At 39.6% G+C, this 23,065-nt stretch overlaps 1 protein-coding gene across 1 annotated transcript; it reads left to right on the top strand.

Annotated features, from left to right (window-relative positions):
* Nucleotides 1-560: 560 nt before the first annotated feature.
* hpn (hepsin) lies at nt 561-17,433 on the top strand. The gene is made up of 12 exons (XM_061716353.1): nt 561-711; nt 8,656-8,763; nt 9,460-9,501; nt 9,724-9,853; nt 10,487-10,606; nt 10,753-10,793; nt 11,827-11,992; nt 12,216-12,406; nt 14,452-14,547; nt 14,727-14,869; nt 15,008-15,172; nt 15,519-17,433. The coding sequence occupies exons 1-12, from the start codon at nt 675-677 to the stop codon at nt 15,561-15,563; spliced, it is 1,284 nt and encodes a 427-aa protein (XP_061572337.1). The 5' UTR covers nt 561-674; the 3' UTR covers nt 15,564-17,433.
* Nucleotides 17,434-23,065: the final 5,632 nt, after the last annotated feature.

Here is a 23,065-nt window from a genome sequence, read left to right on the forward strand (position 1 = left end):
TTTCCACTGAGGTTGATAGTTGTGCAAATAACAAAACATTTGTGCAAATCTCAAATAAAACATTCAAGCCAATTTGTCACAAAATAAGCTATATCAAAATCATTAAAAAAAATTTTTATTTATTTATTTATTTATTTTTTTTTTTAAATCGATATAAACAATATTTTCTCGTACCATATCGCGTTTGAAAATATATCGATATATATTAAAATCTCGATATATCGCCCAGCCCTAGTAGGAACCCTTCCACACTACTGGTACCGCTTTTGTCCAAAGGAGCCGCCAAACTCAACAAAAGCTGAAAGTTACATTGTGCTGCTTTAACAAAAAACAAAGACAAAACTGTTATGAATATGATGTGTACATTTAGCAGACGCTTTTATCCAAAGTGACCTACAATTGAACGTGCATGTTTTTTCTTAGGACCAAACGTAAGTACGGGTAGAACATGCAAACTCCACACAGAAATGCTCCTGCCACATTGTAAAACATTTAGAGCCAGTTTATCTGCGTAATTTGGAAATGTCTATTGACCCTAAATGTTATATTACCAGGCAAAAGGGATTGCAGAGGGCTCAAACCACCTGCCCAACTTAGTCAGCGAAAGAGGGAAGGAAGGAGGAAGGTACCCTCATCATTGTCTACTGCTGCCCTCTGCTTCCTACTGCGTTCAAATGTATGCTGAGAAAGTTGTGACAGAGGGAAAGATGGGTGAGTGGAAATATTACATATATCAGCATAACTGCGGGGTTTCCCAGTGTTTCTCTCCTCTAACAGACACAAACTCATGCACAGATTGAAGAGCTGTGCAGCTCAGGCCTCCGATCATGCCGTCTGTTTTCTGTATTTGTGTACAGACATCAGCCCCTCAGTTAACCATTAACTGGCTTGTTCAGAACTGCTCGACTGTCTCCCTGATGAGCTCCACATTTATATTAACATTTGTTTTTCAGCTAAGACAGCACATATTTGGACTGGTTGTATTTTCTTTTCTTTTGTTTTCATCTCATCAGTCCAAATCTAGATCAAAATGTAGCCACAAATAACCACTGTTCCTTCCAACTCAGACAGCGCATTCATAACAATAGCAAGATACCCTCTACGCGATCATTAAGTGTAATCATGTGATTGTAAACATGAGTTTCTTTCTGCGCTGTTCCAACACAAACCCATCATCATCAGTCCAACACGATGTTAAGAGGTAATTGAAGCCATATTTCCTCCTTTTTTCTCTGAAAATGGGCAGAAATACTGATGACATTAATGTTTTGTCCACATGTTTTGCAGCTTTATTGCTTCCATTGTGTTTTGTGCAAGTTAATGTTGCTGTTGTGATTCGTTTTATACAAGTCAAAGGGCTAGAAGGTACTTACTTACTTGCTTACTTGCGTGCAAGATTTAATCGTCCGCTCCACAATGAAGTACTTAAATATTTGTGGAGGTAGTGACTGGACAATATTCAATGGAAAAATAAACAAGATAAAAGTAGCTTACCTTTTATTAGGAGCAAGATGAAGTTATGTTCAGTATAAAAGTAATTCCCAAATCTTTGGCTGTTCTAGTCTTCTTGGTCTGTGCATCTCTGCTGTGCTTGTCTCTGTCTGAACGTGGCCAGCCAGACGTTTGGTTTCAGTTGTTGCAGTTACCACGCAGTTACGTTTCCACCTACAGTAGTTTACCGTGACAGTCTTGGAAACCGCACGTGTGAGCAATCTAATCTGACCCTAATCTGACTCTGAGCACGTATCCCCGTCATAGAAGAGAAAACACGCCCTCGCGCTCATCATGTTTGTGTTTATTTCTACTTCTCTGCCATGACAACCACGACACGAATGAGTCAAAGCTTCTGTTTTAACTTCACGACTGTCTGTGTGGTTGCCTCACAACTGTCATCTTTGCCTGATCCAGCTCATACCACACCCACACCTAGCCCACTCTGGGATACTCAGATGTTATTCCTCAGCAGCAATTTTGAAAAGCCTTTAAACCTTTTTCAGTGCTGACTTCCATGGACCATATAATAAAAAACTTCATATGATAAACAGATGAAGACTCTTGGTGCTGTAACTCCAGTGAGGCTTGGAGAGAGTCGAGAGCTTCAGCGGATAACTCAGCATACTGAAACTCTAACTTCATAGATAATAAATGAACTCTCATGTTTATATGAGCAAACGCAGAGAAGTGTAACAGCTGTAAGTCATCAGATCCATCGCCATGACAACAGAATAAAGTGTCTGCTGAACGAGGCCTGTGTGTGATATGGTTGAAAGCTCAGGAGAAAAGAGACCAAAAGCTGTCATTAAGATGCACATAGAAAGACATGAAAAATAATATTTACTTGTTTTTAACGCCAACTGATTTGTTGGCCAATCAAGAACATTCCTATATCTGGATTAGATAGATCTAGTTTGTTACAAAAATAAAGAATGAATCAAGAGCAATTTATGATTAAAGGATGAAGAGATAATCCATCCATTCACTACAATGCTTAATCTGAAGAAGTATAATGAATCCAATAAAAGATGCAATTCGCTGTGGATAAAAGTATCGGCTAAATTTTTTTTTTTTTTTTTTTTCAAAGTCAAAGTAGCTTTATTGTCGTTTCTTCACATGTCAGACATACAAGGAATCGAGAGGATGTTTCCCACTTCCCTCGGTGAAACATATAAAGTGCGCAGACACAGGCACAACAGATAAGATTTTTTGTGCAGTATGTAAAAAACAGTTTTATAAATATATGTTAAAAAAACAGTGAGCAGTAAATTAAGTGAATTTAAAGTGACACAGTGGTGATATTAAAAGAGGCAGTTGTTTCGTAGTACTGAGTGTTCATGGGGCGGGGGGCTTTTGGGGGGATTTCAGTTCAGTTCCCTGTCGGTCTGGAGGGTCTGGCTGGGGGGAGTGAGGGGAGAGTATTTAGCATCCTGACAGCTTGTGTTGACGGTAGTAGTAGTGAAATCAGATTGAAGTGAAGCAACTGTCAAATACCAACTCTAGCTGTTACACATCAAAGTCCAGTGGAACTTCTTCTCACTAGTGCCATAATTGGAAATTTAAACTACAAATGATATGTCTTTCCCTGTAGGAAACAAGATTTTATTGCAACACCACATTGTGGTGAGACGAGGAGAGAATAATAATAAATGAACATTATTAATATATCAGTAATATATCAGTGGATCTAACACTGGATAAAAGGAGCTGATATGTTTGTTTGTTTGTTTAGGCATCATAATTAATTTTCTGAAGTAAATGTATCCTTTCATAGAGAAAATTAATTTGGGATGTTTTTGAAATATGATGATTGTATAGAGTATCGTAAAAAGTATCTGAAAGATGTCAGTTTTCCTCCACTGACTCTCGTATTCCCATTTCTCACAAAAAATAAATCTGGATATTAACTGCTGAGGTGTTATGAGATGATATAATAATTTATATCAGGGGTTGGAAAAAATTATACAAATTGCCACAGTTAACAAGTCATGACATAATGAGATAATCATGATCATTGTTACTTAATCCTCATGATTATCTTCTTACAAAAAGCTAGGTGAAACTGACATATACTATTTAATAATGTTGACTGTCTGATTGAGCTGACCTTCTTTTATTGACATTGTGTCACTGCACACCTGCCCTCTGCTGTGGCAGTTTACACATGGACATTACTAGTTGATTCATTAAGGAAAGGAAACAAAAAAACAGTCCCTTAAATAACTTGAAGCTGAACAAAGCAATTATAGATAATAATTTACTGAAAATTGACTAATGAAAATCAGACATTGTTTTTGAATTGTGATTCAACCGAATTATTTAAAAAAAAAAATCAAATAATTATGGCCTTGACTAATTCGTCAGATTGAAATTCATTTGACCGTAGTTACATACTTTAGTTTAATAAAGTCTGTCCTGTAATTAACATCAAACATGTCTTCAATCTTTCCATCAGTTTGACTATTTAAAGGGTTAGAAGTCATGGTTTTAACCACAATGAACATGGACCAGAGAACACAAAGGAGCGCATATAAACACATATAAAAGTCAGACTGGAATTTGTACAAATAAAAATGCCTATTGAAAAACAACCAATTTTGAGAACGTCCTTTTAACAGATGAAGTAAAACCAGACGTCTTGAACAAGTCATGTTAATTTAATTGATTTATTTATTTAAATTACTTTGGGGATTAATAAAGTAAATTGAACTGAATATCAGCTCTATGATCACAGACACAAAAATGAAGCAGCCAAAGAGAAGGAGACTGTGGCTGCTGTGAAACACAGAAGAGGCTCGGTTCTGTTCTGGAGCTGCTTTGCTGTGTCTGACACAAGTTGTCATGAATCTGTAGAGCCTATAATGAACTCATACAACTACCTAGGCATCCTGGGGAAAAAATGTGGTGCCCAGTGTCAGAAAGCTTAGTCTCATTTGCAGGTCATGTGGCCTTCAACAGGATAATGACCCAAACAGCCAAAAATGACTAAGAACAGAACATTCAGAACACAATTTTATATGAACCCTGCTCTAAATCAGTGTTGAACATCCAGTCTGCGAAACCGCATTTCAAAAGAAATGTATTGTTTTCATTCATTTTTTATGTACTATTACTGTTATTTTCAGTGCTTTAAAATAGTCTACACAAGAGAAAGAATCTTTTTTAAGAAGATAATTAAATCTCCATCTGTTCCATCTGTTAACACTTTCATTTCACAGGACTCTCACTGTTGTTTTTCTGCGTTCTCCTAAATGTTGATGAGACTATAAAATGTTATATAATCCCTTTATCTGAACCTGAGCATAAAAACGGACGTGTCCTCAACTTATTGGTGCATTTTAAAGATACATAAAGACATCATGAGCATAACAACAAACAGCAAATAACGGTTCAAAAAATACTATTTGTACCCCTTTTTTTTTTTAAGGAAGTCACCATGTAAATGATGGCATTTATCAAACGTATCATAAAAAAGTTTGGAACTTCCACTGTGCACTGAAATTGTGGACGAAATAAAGTTTCATAAAAGTGAAAATGATTTGGACCACCAGAGCAAATGCATGTAGAGCTGCTCAAATGATCTTAAAGTTTTGTGGCCAGAAAGCCCAGAATGATCTTTATTTACTTGAGAACCACTGATCCCAGGCCGAGGCCTGCCTGAAGGGCTCGTCATCCAGAACGCAAGACGGAAATGTTTTCCTTGATTTGATTATTTTTGTGATTATGTGGAGCCATAATTGAAATCACAAATAAAGATTGATTAATCACACAGCCCTATACAGAAGTAAAGCCTATTGATCCACAGAGACCCTTTATTATCAGGCTCACCCACACATGTACAATTAATGAAAGACACATCAGCAGTGTTATGATACTATTCTATTCAAAACTGCCGACTTTGTTTCTTTCACTAATGTTTCATTCACACAGCCATCCTCACGAATTATTGGGGGAAAAATCAAATCAAAAAATAGATGTATGTATATACTCTAAATATAGACAGAGGTGCGGTTTAAATCTACACACCTTGCTATAAATGGATTGGGGTCCTGAGTTTGTAGCCTGGCACCACTATGATGTAACACAGGTAGACTACTGCTGCTGACTCAGAGGCTTATCATCTTTGACCTTCCCAACCCCCATCGACCCACCCAGCCCCACCCCCACTCATTTACCGGTAGTCTTTTCCATGTCACTGGCTTCAGTGGTGTGGAACCGTGAAGAAATGATTTACTGCACTTTCAACTTTCTATCAGGTTGACTTACTATTGTAGCGTTTTACTACCATTATTACTTTTAAACCCTATCTTTCATACAAAAATGAAGGCGTTAGTTCAAATACACAAATGCACGCCCAGAAAGAGCGGGTCTCAGGTAGAAGGAGTCACAAAGGATTGCTTGTTTTGTGTGTTTGGAGGCAGAGCAGGGTGGGGGGAGAGAGCAGCTCGGATGGAGCAGGAAGGGACGGTTGCAGTGAGGTGCATGGGCACTGAACCTTTTTCTCCATCTGACCTCTTGGTCTTCATTGTTTCACTATTATGTTGACTTTCTTTTTGAAGCAGTGACAGAAGATAAAACAACAGACCTGAGTCAACATAACTCCACTCAGTAGGCTGGAGGAAGGAGAGCCATAGATGCAGCAGGAAATGCTGTCATTGTGGATGTAGAGTTTCCTTGCATTTTTTCTAAATAATCGATTTAAAAATACGCCAATAAGTATCCAAATTAAGTGATTTTTTTACAACCTCACTAATGCCCCATTTGCACGGGATTAAAATGATTTGTAATTTGTAAAAATCGCAGAGGATTTTAATCCCGTCTGAATGCGCCATGTCTGTGATTTGTAAAGTAAAAACATAATATGATTTTTGACCTGTCCAAATATATATGTCAGTTATTCAATGATGTGTGGCAGTTCATAGTGTGACAGTATATTACAACTTCAACCTACACCCAGCCCATATAAGGTGGTGATCTGTTATTTTTAGATGATAAACTTATAGAAATTAATCAACATTAAGCTTCAAATGGAGACTTTTCTCAATACTTGTTTGTTCTTGCCTTTTTGGGAACTAAGAAACGGCCAAGAAGTCCAGATCAGCAGAACCACGATGAGATGAAGACACAAATATTATAATATTAATATTATATAATAATATTATTATACTTATGACATTTACGTATCTGCGCAGCACTCAGCAACCAAACACCGCTGCATTGCATTGTGGGAAGTATCTGCTTAGCTAGTGTCCATCAATCCACACTAATACATTTCTCTGGAATGAGTATGGATAGCGCATACTATTGACTACGTACTAATGTTTTGGACGCACTAAAAAATTTCACATGCTGTTTTTGCTACTCATTAGGGTGGAAGGGATTTCTGACGCAGCTATGGTCTGGTGAAGCAGGTGCTGGATAGTTTCTCTCCAGGACCAGGGCTGAACATCACTGACGTAAAGGGTGTCTGCATGTCTAAACTACTTGCTGAGATGCAAAGAGTGAGAATTTTAGTCAGAGGAGCTATTAGTAAGGATGCACAAGTTATTACCTGGCGGGAAAAAAGTGGAGACTGGAGGTAGCATTTATAAAAATAGGATTTTTATTTGGGAAACTCAACCGGATTTAGATTTGGGGAATAAAAAAGAGGGCGTGCTGAACTGCAGTAATCAGAGTGGTTAACTCCTGTAAACCTCACCAGGCAGTGTCATATCCACATATTCTCAGGTGCACTTGATATATTTGTTTTCATGAACACTGTTAATGATTACATAAGATACAGCAGTCGTGTGTAAGATAGAAATAGCCAGACTCACATGCCAAACATCAAATTCACTCAATTCTTCTCTCCTCATTTCTCTTCCAGGTCTCTCATGATCTCAGGTCTTTGGACCTGGATTAAGATAAAAGGAAAAGGGTTGAGGATGTGCAAACTTGTAGATAAGAACGTGGCAAATGTGTTTTAACCCCTGTACCAGGCAATGAAGATTTATAACAATGGGATTTGGTTAAATGTCTTTGAGTGCCCGCAGGTCCAACCTGGGCTTCCAGCTATTGTTTGCACTGTTGCTATAACCTTGATGATGGTGACTGTCAGGGAAATTAAAGCTGCACTCCCATGATGGACCAAAACATGAAATTAATTTATATAAGCTTTGACGTCATGTGGAAGCTGTGTGAAACTTGTCAGTGGGAAGAACTACTGAAATGATAGAGACAGTGAAGTTATTGAAGCCGTCCAGGCCGTCTCTATACACCCCCGTGTCTGTGGACGGTAGTGAGAAGTGGTAGGACTGCTGAGTTCTCATTGGTCCACGAATGACAGCTCACATTTAAAAAGTAGTTCAATCTTGATAAAAAACAAATACAATCTGTAACTCTGTCAAGTGTCCTAGCCAGAACAATGAGGACTGCAAATATGTACACCTGAATGAGTTTACTAAACACAAGTGTGCCATGAAAAAAATGCCCCCCACAGTGGAGGAAAACGGGGCCAGCAAGTTGCAAACTGAGAAAAACACTGGTATGCTGGTGCACAGGCTCACAAACTGTACTTTCACATGGGACAGGCATGACACTATATCCTAGTTTTAAGAGTTTGTCCTTGCGTTGTGAAGAAATGCTAGACTTTAGACTATTGATCCTGCCAGTGTCATTTGCTCTTTTCGGTTTGTGCCAGTAAATCATGTCTGAATCAGGGCGTTGAGCTGAAGCAGCCATTTCACAGATTTAGCTGTAGAGTGGCTGAGGAGTTCACACACAAAATTACAGATATAATAGATATAAAGAGAAAAAAAGTTACCCAAGAATAAAAAACGTGTTTGAACTTGTGTGCGATTACTTGTTTACATCCAAATACGCAATTAAGTATCAGGAAATATAACGGACATCAGTGAACTGTTCAATGTTTACTCTTTAATTTCATCATCTAAGTCTTCTCTTCAGCAAAGCTGGCTTGTTAGTTTATTTGTTACACAGTGTAATAATAAGGCTTGAAAGCACATGCAAGGGCACATATCCATGTCCTTCCTGACACATGAATGCCAGAAAACGTCAGGCGACTGAAACCATGACGATCACTGTCTACTGTATGTATGTTGTCAAATGAGTCCATGTTGACATATGTCCATGTGTCCCTGTCCCTGGTGTGTGTGAGTGTAGGGAGCAGGGGCATCTCTCTGACCTGCGTGTTGACCCCCTGGAGGATGATCGGGGTGTGTGTGACAGTCATGACCCTGGGAGCCATCGGAGCTGCTGTCTGGGCCGTAGGTCAGACTACTTTGCTTTCACACATATACAATGTGTACATATATATACATATATATTTATATATATGTGTGTATATATATCTTTTATACATTTATTGGAAATGAAAAGAGAAATAAAAAACAAAATGATTACAACTTTATGGGCAAAAGTGTTTTTTTTTATAATCTTTTCTTTTTTTTCTGAACAAATGATGACCATTATCTGTTGTTTTTTATGTTTACACATGTTTAGACTACATGGACAATTATTGAACCCAGTATACATTTTGAAAAATTTGAGGCATCTAAGCTACAAAAAAAAAGTTAAATGAAACAAATGCAACTTACAGTGTTCAGGTCCTCCTGGTTAGGACATAAGGCCGACTTATTTATTCAATAAGCGGTTGGAAATGCATCGGTCAGCAGTGAATCCAGTATTGCAAACCTTAATGAATAACTAGGTCAAGATTAAATTAAATAATAATTTTCTCTAAAAGGATAACTTCATAGACATCGTGGTCAGGTATACAAATCAGTGGCAGAAGTATTTGAGGTGCAAACCTGCCTCATTTATAAATAACGTTTAACATTTTCATGTCAGGGTTTCAATCAGTTGTAAAGCAATAGCAAACCTGGGTGTGTCAACCAATCAAAATGCCTTCTGTTTCTCACTGTCACAGACCTAACTGACATGCTGTTTGTTGTTATATTCCCATAGTTACATATTGCACAATGGAGGAAGACACAGGGCTGTATGATGGTGAGTAAGTGAGCACATGCAAATGATGCCAAAGGACCGATCTTACACCAGATATTTGAGTGTATTTTGATGACGTATTGGAATGATAAACTACATGTGCAACCAGTTTTTATTTTTTACGTTGTACCTATTCTTTCTAGATTTAAACGATTAAATACAGTGAGTGTGTCGTTGGGGCACAGTTATTTATTTGAAACACGTAACCCATATCACTCCTTACAGTCCAGGTAAATTCTCCTGACCAGCGCCTCCGAGTCTTCGACTCTGCACAGAGGAGATGGCGTCAGGTGTGTTCCTCCTCTGCCAACGAACGTCTAGCAAATATTGGCTGTGAAGAAGTTGGATTTGTTAGGTGAGCTCATTCAGATGATTCATCTCATTGTTTCTGAGTCACATCAGCCTTTTTCAGACATCTACATTTCTGTCCATTCGTATTAGAGCAACTGACTGCTGGCTTAAAGTCATTATAGATATTCTAGTGGCTCTAATTTGGCATCCAATCAGTTCTTCTGAGAATTTACACATATTGATTCAGATAAATGCAAACTTTCCTAATCCATGTTTTCCCCCCCATTATTGGATGTTATAGTGAAGCCTTTTCTATCCAATACTTGTTTTTTTTGTTTAAAACCAGCTTTCATAGAGCTGAGGGTTCAATGGCAAACTGAAATTCGTCCTTTAAATTATTTATTTTTCAGTCTAAAGAAACTAGAACACATGAAATACATTTATTTTTGTGGTTTAACCCTCTGTATTAGATATAGATTCCTACAGCTTGGTCTAATGTTTATCACTTTACATTTTTCAAATTATAATAATGCTCCTGTGAACATTAACATAAAAGTGGCAAATATCTGAGTAACTGAATGCTGTCACTTTATCAGACCAGATCAAATGATACCATAGATTGTGTCTGCAAACACCTGGACAATAATATATAATAATATAATTAGTACTGTTCATGACTGAAGTGTGTTTGTTTCAGTGTTGTAAATTACTCGGTGGTCTCAGTGCCAGAGGCCAGCGGTGATGTCGGAGAGTTCTTCTGTGTCAGGGAGGCAGAGCTCATCTATGGCAAGAAAATCAAAGAATCTTTGTATCCATGGTAACTATCACCTGTGCTGATTATCCCGCTCACCCGTCCACTACACTGACCTTTCCATTGCCCTTTCTCTTGGCTTGTCTGCCCAGTTAACGGCGAGGAAAGCGTTTTCTCAGTCAGGATCTTACTAACTGTTGTCTTTGTTTCAGCGACTGTGAGAGCAGGGAAGTTCTCACACTTTTGTGCCAAGGTAAGCTATCAGATTTACACTGAATCTGTGTGACACAGTGGCACACTTTATATGTTGAAACCTTACACCAACCTCTCATCTTTGCATGCTGCTCCTTAACAGTACACCTCATTATTTGTAGGGCTGGGGATCGATTCAAATGTCAATAATAGATTCGATTCCGATTCTTAAGATTCAGAATCGATTATCAAGATTTGATTTGATTCCGATATTGATTTGGGTTAGTGTTATTTAAAATGTTTTTTGAGCTGTTGCGTGAATTATATGACTGTAGTTATGCAAAATATTACTACTAGTGTTATATTGAGATTCAACAGCAAGTATTGGCAGCTAATGATGCTGTAAGGACCAATCAGCTCGCAGAATGCTGATAGAACTGCTTTCAGAAACATCGTGGAGCAGAATTACCAAACAGATCCAGGGAGGAAACAGAGACGGATGAAATCGGTGTTATTTTTTCCCACATTCCGTTTTTATTTGTTCCATTTTCGGTCTATTTTGGTTTTTAATTTTTGAGCATTTGGTTTTTAGCATTTTTTGCAAATGTAACCCCAAGACAGTATATAAAGTAATGAAATATAGAAAATTTATGCAATTATAATTATAACACTTTAATGTTTTCATACCTTTAAAGATATTAAAAGGCAAAAACATGGCACCAGTTATTCTCGTGTCCAACAAAACATTTCTTTTTTGGGGATAAACAAAAAAATAACCAAAAGTTGTAATGTAATGATGAAAAAAAAACCATAAATAAATAAAATAAAATAAAAAAAACCCCAAAAAATAAAAAATAAATCGATCTTTAGACATATGAATCGATTTTTTTAGCAATTAATATGAGAATCGATTTAGAATTGGGAAATCAATTTTTTCAATACAGGCCTAATTATTTGTGCATCTTTTTTCATTTATTTCTGAAACATTTCACTTCTCTGATTGCTATAATTCTCAACTATTGACACCAGAGCGTGTCTTTCACACATCATTTCGATTTTTTTAAAGGCTTCAGCCTTCTCTCTTTCTTTTGCAGACTGTGGCCGGCGTAGTTTTGCCGCAGATCGTATAGTTGGTGGTGTGGATGCGAGGCAAGGCAGCTGGCCGTGGCAGGTCAGTTTACAGTACGACGGTGTTCATCAGTGTGGAGGGTCCATCATCTCAAACCGCTGGATTGTTTCTGCAGCTCACTGCTTCCCAGAGTAAGTGAGGTGTCCTCATTATATTACTGACATTTCATTGAATTGGACGGCTATCTGGATTTGATTAACAGTCAAGATCTGGTGTCTTGTAAATATCTCAGTGTGGAGCTCAATCAAACTGTCCTGGCACCATCAAACATCTCTGCTGTTTAAGCCAGTGTTTGTGTGGTGAGTTTACGGAACAAAAGTTGGAAGTAAAAGTTTTTGTAAACTCTCTTGCCAGGCGCTATCGGTTTGTTAACCGCTGGCGTGTTCTGCTGGGCTCCATCTACAATAAACCGGTCAATGCTAATGTGGCGGAGGTGAAAACCATTGTTTACCACAGCAGCTACCTGCCGTTTGTAGATGCCAATATCGACGACAACAGCAGGGACATCGCTGTTCTGGCCCTTGCCCAGCCCCTCACTTTTAATGGTAAGATATGCATGCAGTTACACTCATAAGGCAAGACGCACTGCATCAATGTGCCAATTTATGTATTATGTGGTCATAACAGGGCTCAGATCGTTGGAGGGGTTTATTTTAAGTATTTATTTGATATGCGGACATGTGAAAGAGTTACTCTTTTAATCCTGAACAAATCATGTGATTGTCGTGGGTCTCAGTGTCGGGCAAATACGGCCTCAAGACGCCAACATGTGGCATTTTTTACCATGCTGTTATGAAACTCATCAAGTGCTGTCCCTGACTGTTAGTCTGCAGCAGTTCTGCTGTAATGCTGCTTTGAGTTTCATCAAACACGGCACTGGGGATCCAGTTTGGTCTCATCCATTGTTGGACGTTGTTCCACAAGTCTTGTGGTTTGTTCAGATGCAGTTTTGTGAACTTTAGTTATGCTTCCACGTTTATTTTTAGACAGAAGAAACTTTGCTATGGCAGCCTTTCCAAACAAACCGCACTTGCCCGGTTCTTCTAATGGGGCTGTTTTGAACTTCAACATTTAAAATGCTCAGTGACGCCTGACTTGTTTAGTTTTTTTTCTTCTGTACTTCTCTGATTATTTTGCGGTCTGATCTTGGGGCGAAGTTGTCCACTGCACAGAAAATTAGGAACTGTCTTGCATGCTTACCACTTCTCAATAATGTTTGTTTAGAGATGTTTCCACAACACAGTTGCTTCTCAAAGGCCATTTCTTACGTCTGTTACCTCATGGTTCCTGTTTTGACTCTTGGCTGGCCCTTCCTGGGTTAGTTTAAGTGTTTTCTTCACATGTGTCTGTGGTTTTACTTTGGGATCTCGAGCTTCAGATCAGCCAAAAACCATGTGTTGGGATAACAGGTGACTTTAACTTACTCTTAGACATGTGTGTGGTGGTGGTTTGTATCATTTGTCCTTATGTGGCCCTGTGACACATAAAGACTAGCTCATCGAGGAAGTTCTCCAGGAAGCAAATGTCCCCATCATCAGTGATGCTGTCTGTAATGCTCCTGATTACTATGACAACCAAATCCCCACCTGTTCTGTGCTGGCTATGAGAAAGGCTTGGTGTTTTGGGACAGGTGACCTGTCGAGGGTGTAACCTTCCTTTTGCTTGATGACACACAATTTCTACAGGCGGCAGAAAAAGCATGAATGGATGCAAGGCACTGGATACATTCATGATTCTGTGCCATAATGGAAACGAGGATCGTTTTAGTGGCTCATTTCTGACATCTAGTGTTAAGAATCTATAATTACAAAAAGTGCGTGTAGAAAAGTCTGCTGAGGCATCATGATCGATGTCAGAACTGGATGTAACAATGACCTGTAATAACGGGAAGACAAAAAAGACAACCAGCTAAAAATTCACCCAATAATATTCTTTTTAACTTCACTGGGTGAAGAAGATAGTGGTGTGTTACTGTTAACAGATTAAGACACAGACAACCGCCTCAAACCTGTTTAGAGAGCTCCGATTAAGCCAGTGACCATGACTGATGATGTCAACAAAGCCAGAAGAAAACAAGAAAAAGCTCCTTCTTTCCTTGTTACATAGAGGTGGCAGTTATGAAGCAGCAGCAGATGTGAGAGTTTGGTGGGGAATTAGTAAAGAAAAGTGAGAATATTCATCAACATCAAAGAGGAGCTCATGTAGGTGGGAGAGCCTGTGTAGTCTTTTTCTCAAAGACCCCACTAGGTAGAGGTTATAATGAACAGTGAGGGAGGATTATCTTTGTTAAAGCAGAAAAGTTGACCTTAAAACTCTCTCTTATTGTAACCATGCCACAGAAAAAAGATATACCATCAATCATAATTTAAATAATGTACAGCTCAAAAAGCGTCATATTACAAAGGATTTATTATGAAAGCGATCACTTTTGTCTGCTTTATAGAGCATTTGTTAGCATGTATTTGGGTTTTCTAAAGTGAGTACCAAGTCAGAAACACAACTCTGGTATATTCAGTTGAGTTATAGGCAGTGGTGGTCTTAAGTTTGTGTTTGATAATGATCCATGCGCATGTATGTTTGTGTGTTGTAGAATACATCCAGCCCCTCTGTCTGCCAGCCTACGGTCAAAGACTGATAGACGGACAGGTGGGAACAGTAACAGGCTGGGGAAATGTAGGCTACTACGGTGAGTCTTGATCCAGTAAATCTGTAAAATTATTCACTGCAGAAAATTATTTGTAATTTTCTTAATTTTCCGAAGAAGAAAATTCAGACAGGTGACGCATATTCACATATAAGTGCTATCTTTGCATTAATTGATAGATTAATTTTATTTTTATTTTTTTTTTTAATTATACTCACTAGCTCATCTAGCAGATGCTCTCCAGGAAGCAAATGTCCCCATCATCAGTGACGCTGTCTGTAATGCTCCTGATTACTATGACAACCAAATCACCACCAGTATGTTCTGTGCTGGCTATGAGAAAGGAGGCATCGACGCCTGTCAGGTCAGAGTTTGTGTTTCATTTAGCAGCAGCTGTGTTTATGTTACTGGGTGTCTGCAGAGTGAAATTTCACAATATCTTCCAGGTCGTTTTAGCCATGATATATGTTGATAATTTGATTATTTTATTTCATGTATTCAGGGGGACAGCGGTGGTCCTTTTGTGGCGGCTGACTGTCTGTCCAAGAGTAGTCGCTATCGTCTGCTGGGGGTGGTGAGCTGGGGGACGGGCTGTGCCATGGCCAAGAAACCCGGAGTCTACACAAGAGTGTCCCGATTTCTGCCCTGGATTTCCACAGCCATGAGGGTGAGAGCCTGCTCACTTTTCATGTTGTTTGCAACTCGTTAAAGAAGAAATTTGATAACCTTTTTGCACAAGTTGACACAGTTTTCTGGGGCTTAAAGGAAATGTATGATCTGTTCTGGTCAAAATACTACAGACTACCAGCGCTCCCCCTTCAAAGATATCTTTACATCTGTACTCAGAGCGGCTGTTTTTTAGGGAGTGGACTGAGCCGCTCAACTCCTCTTACCAAATCTAATTCACACAGGCCTTATACTAGTATCAATAATTGCACTTATTGATTTAAGTCAGACACATCACACATTTTTTCTTACTATGATTTAAAACATCTGCTCTCATTGTTCCCCAGACCTACCAGAACTCTCCAGGTGTTCACAAGATGGCCAGAACATGAGATTCCTGTACCGAGCTTGCAAATCTTTCAATTTGAAGAAAATACAGACGTTTCCTGCAGGTGGGACTGTGGGACTGTGGTCCTACGGCGGGGGATGAAACGCTGAGAACTCATCCTCTTTTCACGGCTTCAAACTTCTATTCTCACCTAAATATTTTTCCTATGGATTTACTAATTTTTCCGAACCTTTGTGCATTAGTAGATATCACCCAATACAGGATAAGAAACATGACGTTTATCAGTGCTGAGAGTGAACTTGAGCAGCAATGTTATTAAGAAGTTATGAAGTGATTTTGAAGTCATAAAAAAGAAATTATATAAGAATAACTATTCTGGATTTTTATTTTGTGAAAAGGAGATTATTTGACTAAATTGTTTCCAGGAACTGAGTTTAATATAACCGATGTGACTTCTGAGCTAAGTGGCAATAAATTGCACTATGACTTAAAAAGCTCACATACATCTAAAGAATTCTGGAAATAATTTAAAATCTTCCATCTCTGAGAAACTTATTTTATGTGGAGAATTCATTAATTTGCTCCACTTGAGTCAAAGTCTTAAAAACTGGATTTCCTGCAGCCGGAGCAGTTGGTCGACAGTTTAAACACTTTAACTATATTGAAAAAGCAGTTGTGCCGTCGCAGACAGTTAGAGAGTTTAAAGCAGTCGAAATGCAGCTAACCCTATAAAAAAAGAGCTATATTTTTCCAAAGTTACAGCACAGTAAACATGTCGTGTTATTGTACAATAGGAACTCAAACTCATGTGTGTTACCTGACATTTTATATGCAGTACTTTGTCTTGTGAAAAATAATTAGCCATAAAACATTCAGCATATCTTATACTTTATACTGTAGCTAATTTACTTTAAACTGATGAAGGTGATGGTAGTATTCCATATTACAGTGTTTTGCTGTTGTAAATATAAGTCCATGTCATGTATATGTTGATTTTTTTTCTACATTTAACAAGATTTACACGTCTTCACAGCCAAGAGTGCAATAACAACAACAATCAAGTTCTCATAAAATACAGACTTTACTGCTTTTTCTTGTGAGTTCATATTATCAAAAAGGTAACGCCTTTCTCTAATTAATTGGTATTATTATATATGTATCAGGGCAAAATTGATAAAAGATGTATCTGGTCCTCACTTGGTTGTAAAATGAAGTACAGTAAATACAACTTTGGACGAACAACACTTTATGACATTTTACAGTTCACTGGGCCATTATTTATTCAACAAAAACAAAGCCCAATGTTAAAGCCGTGTGTGAAACCAGTGAGTGCATCCCATGATTAAGCAGCTTCTAGATTCACATTTAGCAGCAATAACATAACATATAGATGTTTTTATATTAAATTATCAGTGTGTTTTGTGGGTTTTGTTCCACTTCACAAACTTACTTTGGTTTATTTAGGTTTGTTTGTTTATTTTAAACACAACTTTCTTAAAGTTCTGCTGCAACATCTCAGTCAGGTTGAGGCCCGGACTTTGACTGGGACTTTAGAGCCTGTTTCATCTTTTTAGCGACTCTGTAGGTTTGCCGGTGATTATTGTGTTTTGGCCAAGCTTCAGCTGTCAGAGGTGCGGCTTCACAGCTGACTCTAAAGTCATTTATTACACAAAGGAGTTCATGGTTCATGGTGATTCTGTGGTCCTGTGAAAAGTGCTGTAAAGCCCAGGTTGGACAGAGCGCAAGAGGACAGTGATCTTTCATTACACTGTCGAGTAAACATGTTAAATGGTATATTCTGCGTAAACATCTGATGGCAGCTCTGCAGATATCTCGCGGGGATCTGCTGAAGGAGCTGGTAGCCAAAGCTAACTTTGATTGACATACAGTGAGCATGTTTCCGTCAGTTTATGAGCCACTTCATATGGGCTGCACCCCATATGAAGAAAAAGAGGTTTCAAAACCGGTCTCCAGAAACCGATGGGTCATGTGACCTAATGTGTGGCAGCGACCCAGGCTCGAAAAAGGTACCAGGCCCAGTCTTTAGTGGTGTGAGGGTTCTACGATCTAGGGTGTTTCTAGGGTCAGTTCGCTGTGAAGTTTTTGACGACAAATTGTTTGAAAATGGCCTCAACAGCTCTTCCCAGGTCGATGGCCGCCAGCAGTTGCTTCTCATTTTTGATGTCTTTCTCTCTCAGTATTGCGTTAACCCTCATCTGAATACTGCAGACCACTAAACTACCAAATGTTCTGCCTTTATAGAGATGGCCACACTCGCTTGTGATCAGTTAATCACATTTTTTTGATAAGCAATACTTGGTTGCTACTTGATCTCCTAATTGGTATGGAGGCAGTAATGGTGTACTTTGTTTTAGACATGCTGCTTTTGTATTTTGGTGGAACTTTTACATAAGTGTAACATATGAGGTATTATTTAGCTGAAGTTGGATTTCCTTTAAGGAGAGTATTTGTCAGATCGTGAGAACACATTCCACCTGAATGCTAAATTTGGTTTGTTGTGAAGTTTAGACTGCAGTGAGACCTAGCCACAAAGAGGCTGCTGCACTGCTTCACATGTCTTTTATCATACATTATATCAGTACATCCTAACAGTTTTTTACTGTTAAGAAACGTAAAAGAAGATATCACGACACCAAAGGCACAGCATGGTATTAAAAAGTATGAATGAACATTAAATAAATGTGTTTGTTGTTCTTAAATAAACCTGGATGTGAACACAACAAGCTTCCTGCCACATAAATGTTCAGTTCTTTCTGGAAGCAGCGGATCAATAACTCTCCACTAAACACTACGTGAGGCAGTTTGAAGAAGTTTGTTCAGTTATAAGAGATTCAAAGACTGAATTATTTATATAAAGTCATTCTGAAGAACCACACCACACACCCAGCAATTTAATTAATGAATGTTTTATAGCTCTTATGTGTACATGGCAAATACACGCTGTAAAATGTAAATTGCTTCATGAAAATAAAAAGAACTTGTGACAACTTGTGACTGGGTAAAAAATGTATTTATTTTCTATACATTTTCAGCCAAGAGTATAGTGCAATGCTGTTATGTCCAAGACACAACAGAGATGAATAAATATAAACGTCCTGTTTCAGAATGTTTTTCCATCAGTCGTTTCATTGTGCAGAAAATGTTCACTGAAATATTATGTATATATTATGTAGCAGTACTCTAAATTATTTACAACGTAAATTATTTAAAAATAAATTGGTAAATAATAAAAAAAAAATACAAAACATAACACAGATGTTTTGAACTTTTCAACACTTGTAACCCCCTCACACACACACACAGCTTTTTCATTCAGATCTAAATGTATTACTTAAGCCACTTGAATCACTTTATTGCTGTGACAGACCAGTGACATGTCCATGTTGTACCTCCCACAACCTTGAAGAGGTGTGTGCAGAAAAGTAATGACTATTAAAAAAGAATCCTAAGAGGAAGATGTCACATGACAAGGTGAGGAACCTCATCTGGTTGGAGCCACTGTGGCGTAGATCACAGAGGTTTCATGATTATCCGATTTAAACCTGAAGAGAAAAATATGTTATAAATACGTTCAATAAAAAACAAAACAAAACTTAATCAAAGCCTTGCCCCTACATTAAAGGAGCATGAGGCTCCTTTTAAGAAATGAGACTCTCTAGCGCCACCCTTCACCACGACGGCCGTTGGGGGTACTGCAGCCAACAGTGAAGCCGGCACGGGAGAACAGGGAGAACATGCATGCAGCGTCATGTGACGTCACATCCGCAGGACAGCGCGGGAAATTCGGGACCGAATTGCAGCACATTTTGCAGCACACAGCCTGTTCAAGGCAACGGAGAGATACGCTAGAGGATCATTCTTTTTGATTTGGAACGCTTCATCTGACATTATTACTAGAAAACTTAAAACGTATATAAATTTTTTTCATAAATCCTGCTTCAATCCTCCCTCAAGCTCCTTTAACAGTTATTTATTTAATTTTTTCCTGGGGTTAAGCGAATCATAACATGCTGATAGCAGTATTGGACGGACTGTCAATTATGATATACAAATGTAGTAATATTTCTTGCACTTTTGATTGTTTTTCAAAGTTTCCATCCAATTATTTTAGTTTTTTAACAATTATCTGTATATATGTCAATGGTTATGCTTACTGCCAGTATATACATGCACTCTAATCTTGCAGCAGATGTCACTTTTCTTGTGTGTAGGTGTGGGTGAAAGTGTATGTGTCCTCAACTAGTCCTCTTTGACAGCTTGATCAAAAATACTTAAAGGCATTCTCCCTGATGTGGAAGAGCTAGCAAGAATTTTGAAAGAGGCACCTCTAAGCCCCGCCCATTCGGTCCGAATGATACGGATTGGTCCAGGTCCAGGAAGGGAAAGAACCAATCAGATGCCTTCATTTTAAACCACGCCCCCCCGCCCTGTCCCATGCGCGCACTCGCTTCCAGCCACCACCCCACCCCCGCCCCCCCCCCCCCCCCCCCCCGTGTCCACTTCCCACGGGTCCTCCTGGGCTCACAGTGTCCCAGTGTAACCCCCCTCCCTCCCCTCTGCCACGGAGCCCAGTAGTTATTTCCAGAGCGGGTTGGTCCCGCTGTGTGTGTGAGAGCGGGGAGCAGAGCCGTTAGCCGTCCGGGCTGCTGCTGCAGGACTCTCTGCCCAGCAGCAGCTCCTGCAGCAGCAGCCCGCGGGGACACGAAGACCCGCCGCAGCCGTGAAGAGCCGCAGCAGCTCCGGCTCGGAAGCTGTATGGGGGTGCGTGGGGATGTAGGCGTCTCCATCACAGAGAGAGCGGAGAGCGCCGGTGCACGGCAGCGCTCCGCCAGCCGTGCCGGCGCTCTCCGGGATGGAGACGCCGGTGGGCAGGATGCACGTTTGGGTGGGCACAGCCCCCCCCTGCCCCCCCTAAAACCGGCCTCGCTTACAGGTGAATGAGACATGGGGTAGTTTTGCTGTAAATGTGCTGTCCAAAATGTTTAATAATCGTATGCGCGTTTGTGGGGGCGAGGCTTTGGACGGAGCGCTCGTGGGTGGGGGCAGGGGGGGCGGGGCTTAGAGGAGGCGCCACTTTCAAATCTTGCTAGCTCTCAGAAGTTGCATAGAATAACTTTAAAAGACCAGTTTGATCTTTTAATCAGAATCGGAGCAAGAGACTTAAAGCACCGATGTGAAACATGAAAGGATAGGTCAGAGGAAGAGACCAGACAGTGATGGGTGCAGTGTGTGCAGTGTGGTGGGTTGTGATGTAAGTGGTGGACTATTACAAGAAGGGTAGACAAACAACATGGGACAGACACATATAATGGAAGACTACAGAATGAGGGCAAAGAGAGGAACAGGATATCTTACTTTTCAATTTGACAATTAGAGTGTGTAAGTATGCGTGTACACGTGTGCATTTATAATCTTAAGTTGATATCTAGACCAGCCTAAACTGAACTTAACCCACTGAGACATAAAGCTTTGCTTGAAAAAGCATTGTAAAAATGTGAGTTTTCTGGAAAAGTCTTCTTTTTCTCACTCTGAAAAACAACAAACATGAAACAATAACAAAATAAAGTTTCAAACTTTCATTATGAAAATGAAGTGCTTTAATTATATTACTTATATATTCTGTCTACACTGTTTTTTTAACATGGTTATTTGACTGTTATATCATAAAATTTCTTGAATGCGACCTTACCGGGAGTCATGTGACTGGTGGCTGTTGTTTTTGCGGCGTGGAGCACTTGGCTTTCTGGGTAGGAATCTCACTGTGGAGTAAGTGACCTCATCCTGGTTTGATGCAGGAGCCTGAGAGAGAAAAAAAAATCTGATATCTTTTCCTGCAAGTGGACGTTTTAATTTTAAAGATCCTGCTTGTGGAGACCATTTACCTTAGGGTAGAAGTTCCCCTGTGAAGCTGATATGGCAGAGACAGGTGGTGTGGAGGACGGAAACGAGACAATGTTGTCGTAAACGGTTTCAGGGGGGTTTACAGTGCTAGTTTCTGTGGAAATGGGCCTCCGGTCGAGCACAGTCTCCTGGAGAGAGGACAAAGACAGTCCTCATGGATCCTTCTTCACATATGTGTATGTTCAAAGAACATACACACTTCAACTGTTTAAATTAAAACCTTTCACTCACTTTTTTGTTTGCAGCCTTCTGTTTCTTCCTGAAAACAAACAGACAAAAAAGCAATAAATCTTTAACTAAATAAATAAATAAACTGGGAATACTTCACTTTTGGGAAGTTATTATACACCAGCATAAACCGTGGTTCATGACACATGGATTTTCAATTAACGTATACTGTATTTTTCCCCGCCAAATTAGGTAACAAGCAACATGGCGTCTGCTCAGATCCTCCTCAAGCTGTTTGAGGTTCTGTCTTCACCTGATTACAGAGCAGAAAACTCACTTCCCCCGGAACTGTGGGGGTTTTTCCTACTTTTCTTTTCGTATTACGCAGCTGTTTGGCTAAATATATTTTATATTTACAGCAAAACGCAATAATTAGCTCATGTATCACTCTAGGCTTCCGAAAGCTGTTTGAAAAAGGTCCACCTTGCTCCATTTGTGTATCTGTGTCTCCTTCCTAATCACCTCTCTGAAAGGCTGTATGATCTACTGGGTGCCCTGACTAGTTTCAGATTAAGCAGGGCCCGTCAGTCCTCCCATACCATTGACGCTCTAAACTGATGCCCTTTTCAAAGTCTAATTTTACAACTGCAAGGTCCTTTACTTTGAATTTAAGAGGTAACTTTAACCATCCAATCATGGCTAAAAATGAGAGTGAACATTAGGCGTGTTAGAATTCAAAGAATAGAAATATGTACAGTTGTGAAAGTGTAGGCACGTTTTTGACCTTTTTGAATACACACAGTTCTATTTCGTCCCTACTGACCGCCAGGCGGTGCTGTAAGCACTGGATATCTTCCCTCGCGCATGCGCATGTCGAGTACAATACCAACAATGTCACGTCACCCGTGACCCCTGCATGACCCCCGGAAGGGTATATCTTCCGGCGTCAGCATGGGATCTTCTCCTTTATTCTTCTCGCATCGCGCGTCTGAAGTACAGGACGGAAATAGAAGGCTGGTTGAAAGCTTCTTCCTTTCCTCCCTAAAACCGCCGGCCTCTGTGCAGCTTCGTGCCGTAAGGTAGGAGTAACGATCTCTGTCGTCCTCCGAGAGGCTGTGGCCACGCGGTATTTATTGGTGTTCGTTGCGGCGGCGGCGGCGTCTCCCCGCCCCGCCCCCCTGCCCAGCTGACAGAAGGTAAGCTGTCAAGCTGCGCCTGACACCTGATCACAATCTGCGCAGGGAGTCAGCGTTTTGCTTCCTCTCCCCACTTATTAATGTGACAACATTATTTTTTCCTTGCAGATTATTTTTTTCTTTTGAAAAAAAAAAAAAAAAAGGAAAAAAAGAAGACAGAAAAGGATTATTTTGTTCTTTTGAAAAAACAATACAAACACCTTTTTTGGTCTTTCTTACAGCCGTGGTGAAGGCCACGCCCCTCTCCCACCGGCTCATT

The sequence above is a fragment of the Cololabis saira genome, chromosome 3, assembly GCF_033807715.1.
Source record: "Cololabis saira isolate AMF1-May2022 chromosome 3, fColSai1.1, whole genome shotgun sequence".
In the NCBI taxonomy this organism is placed as follows: domain Eukaryota; kingdom Metazoa; phylum Chordata; class Actinopteri; order Beloniformes; family Belonidae; genus Cololabis; species Cololabis saira.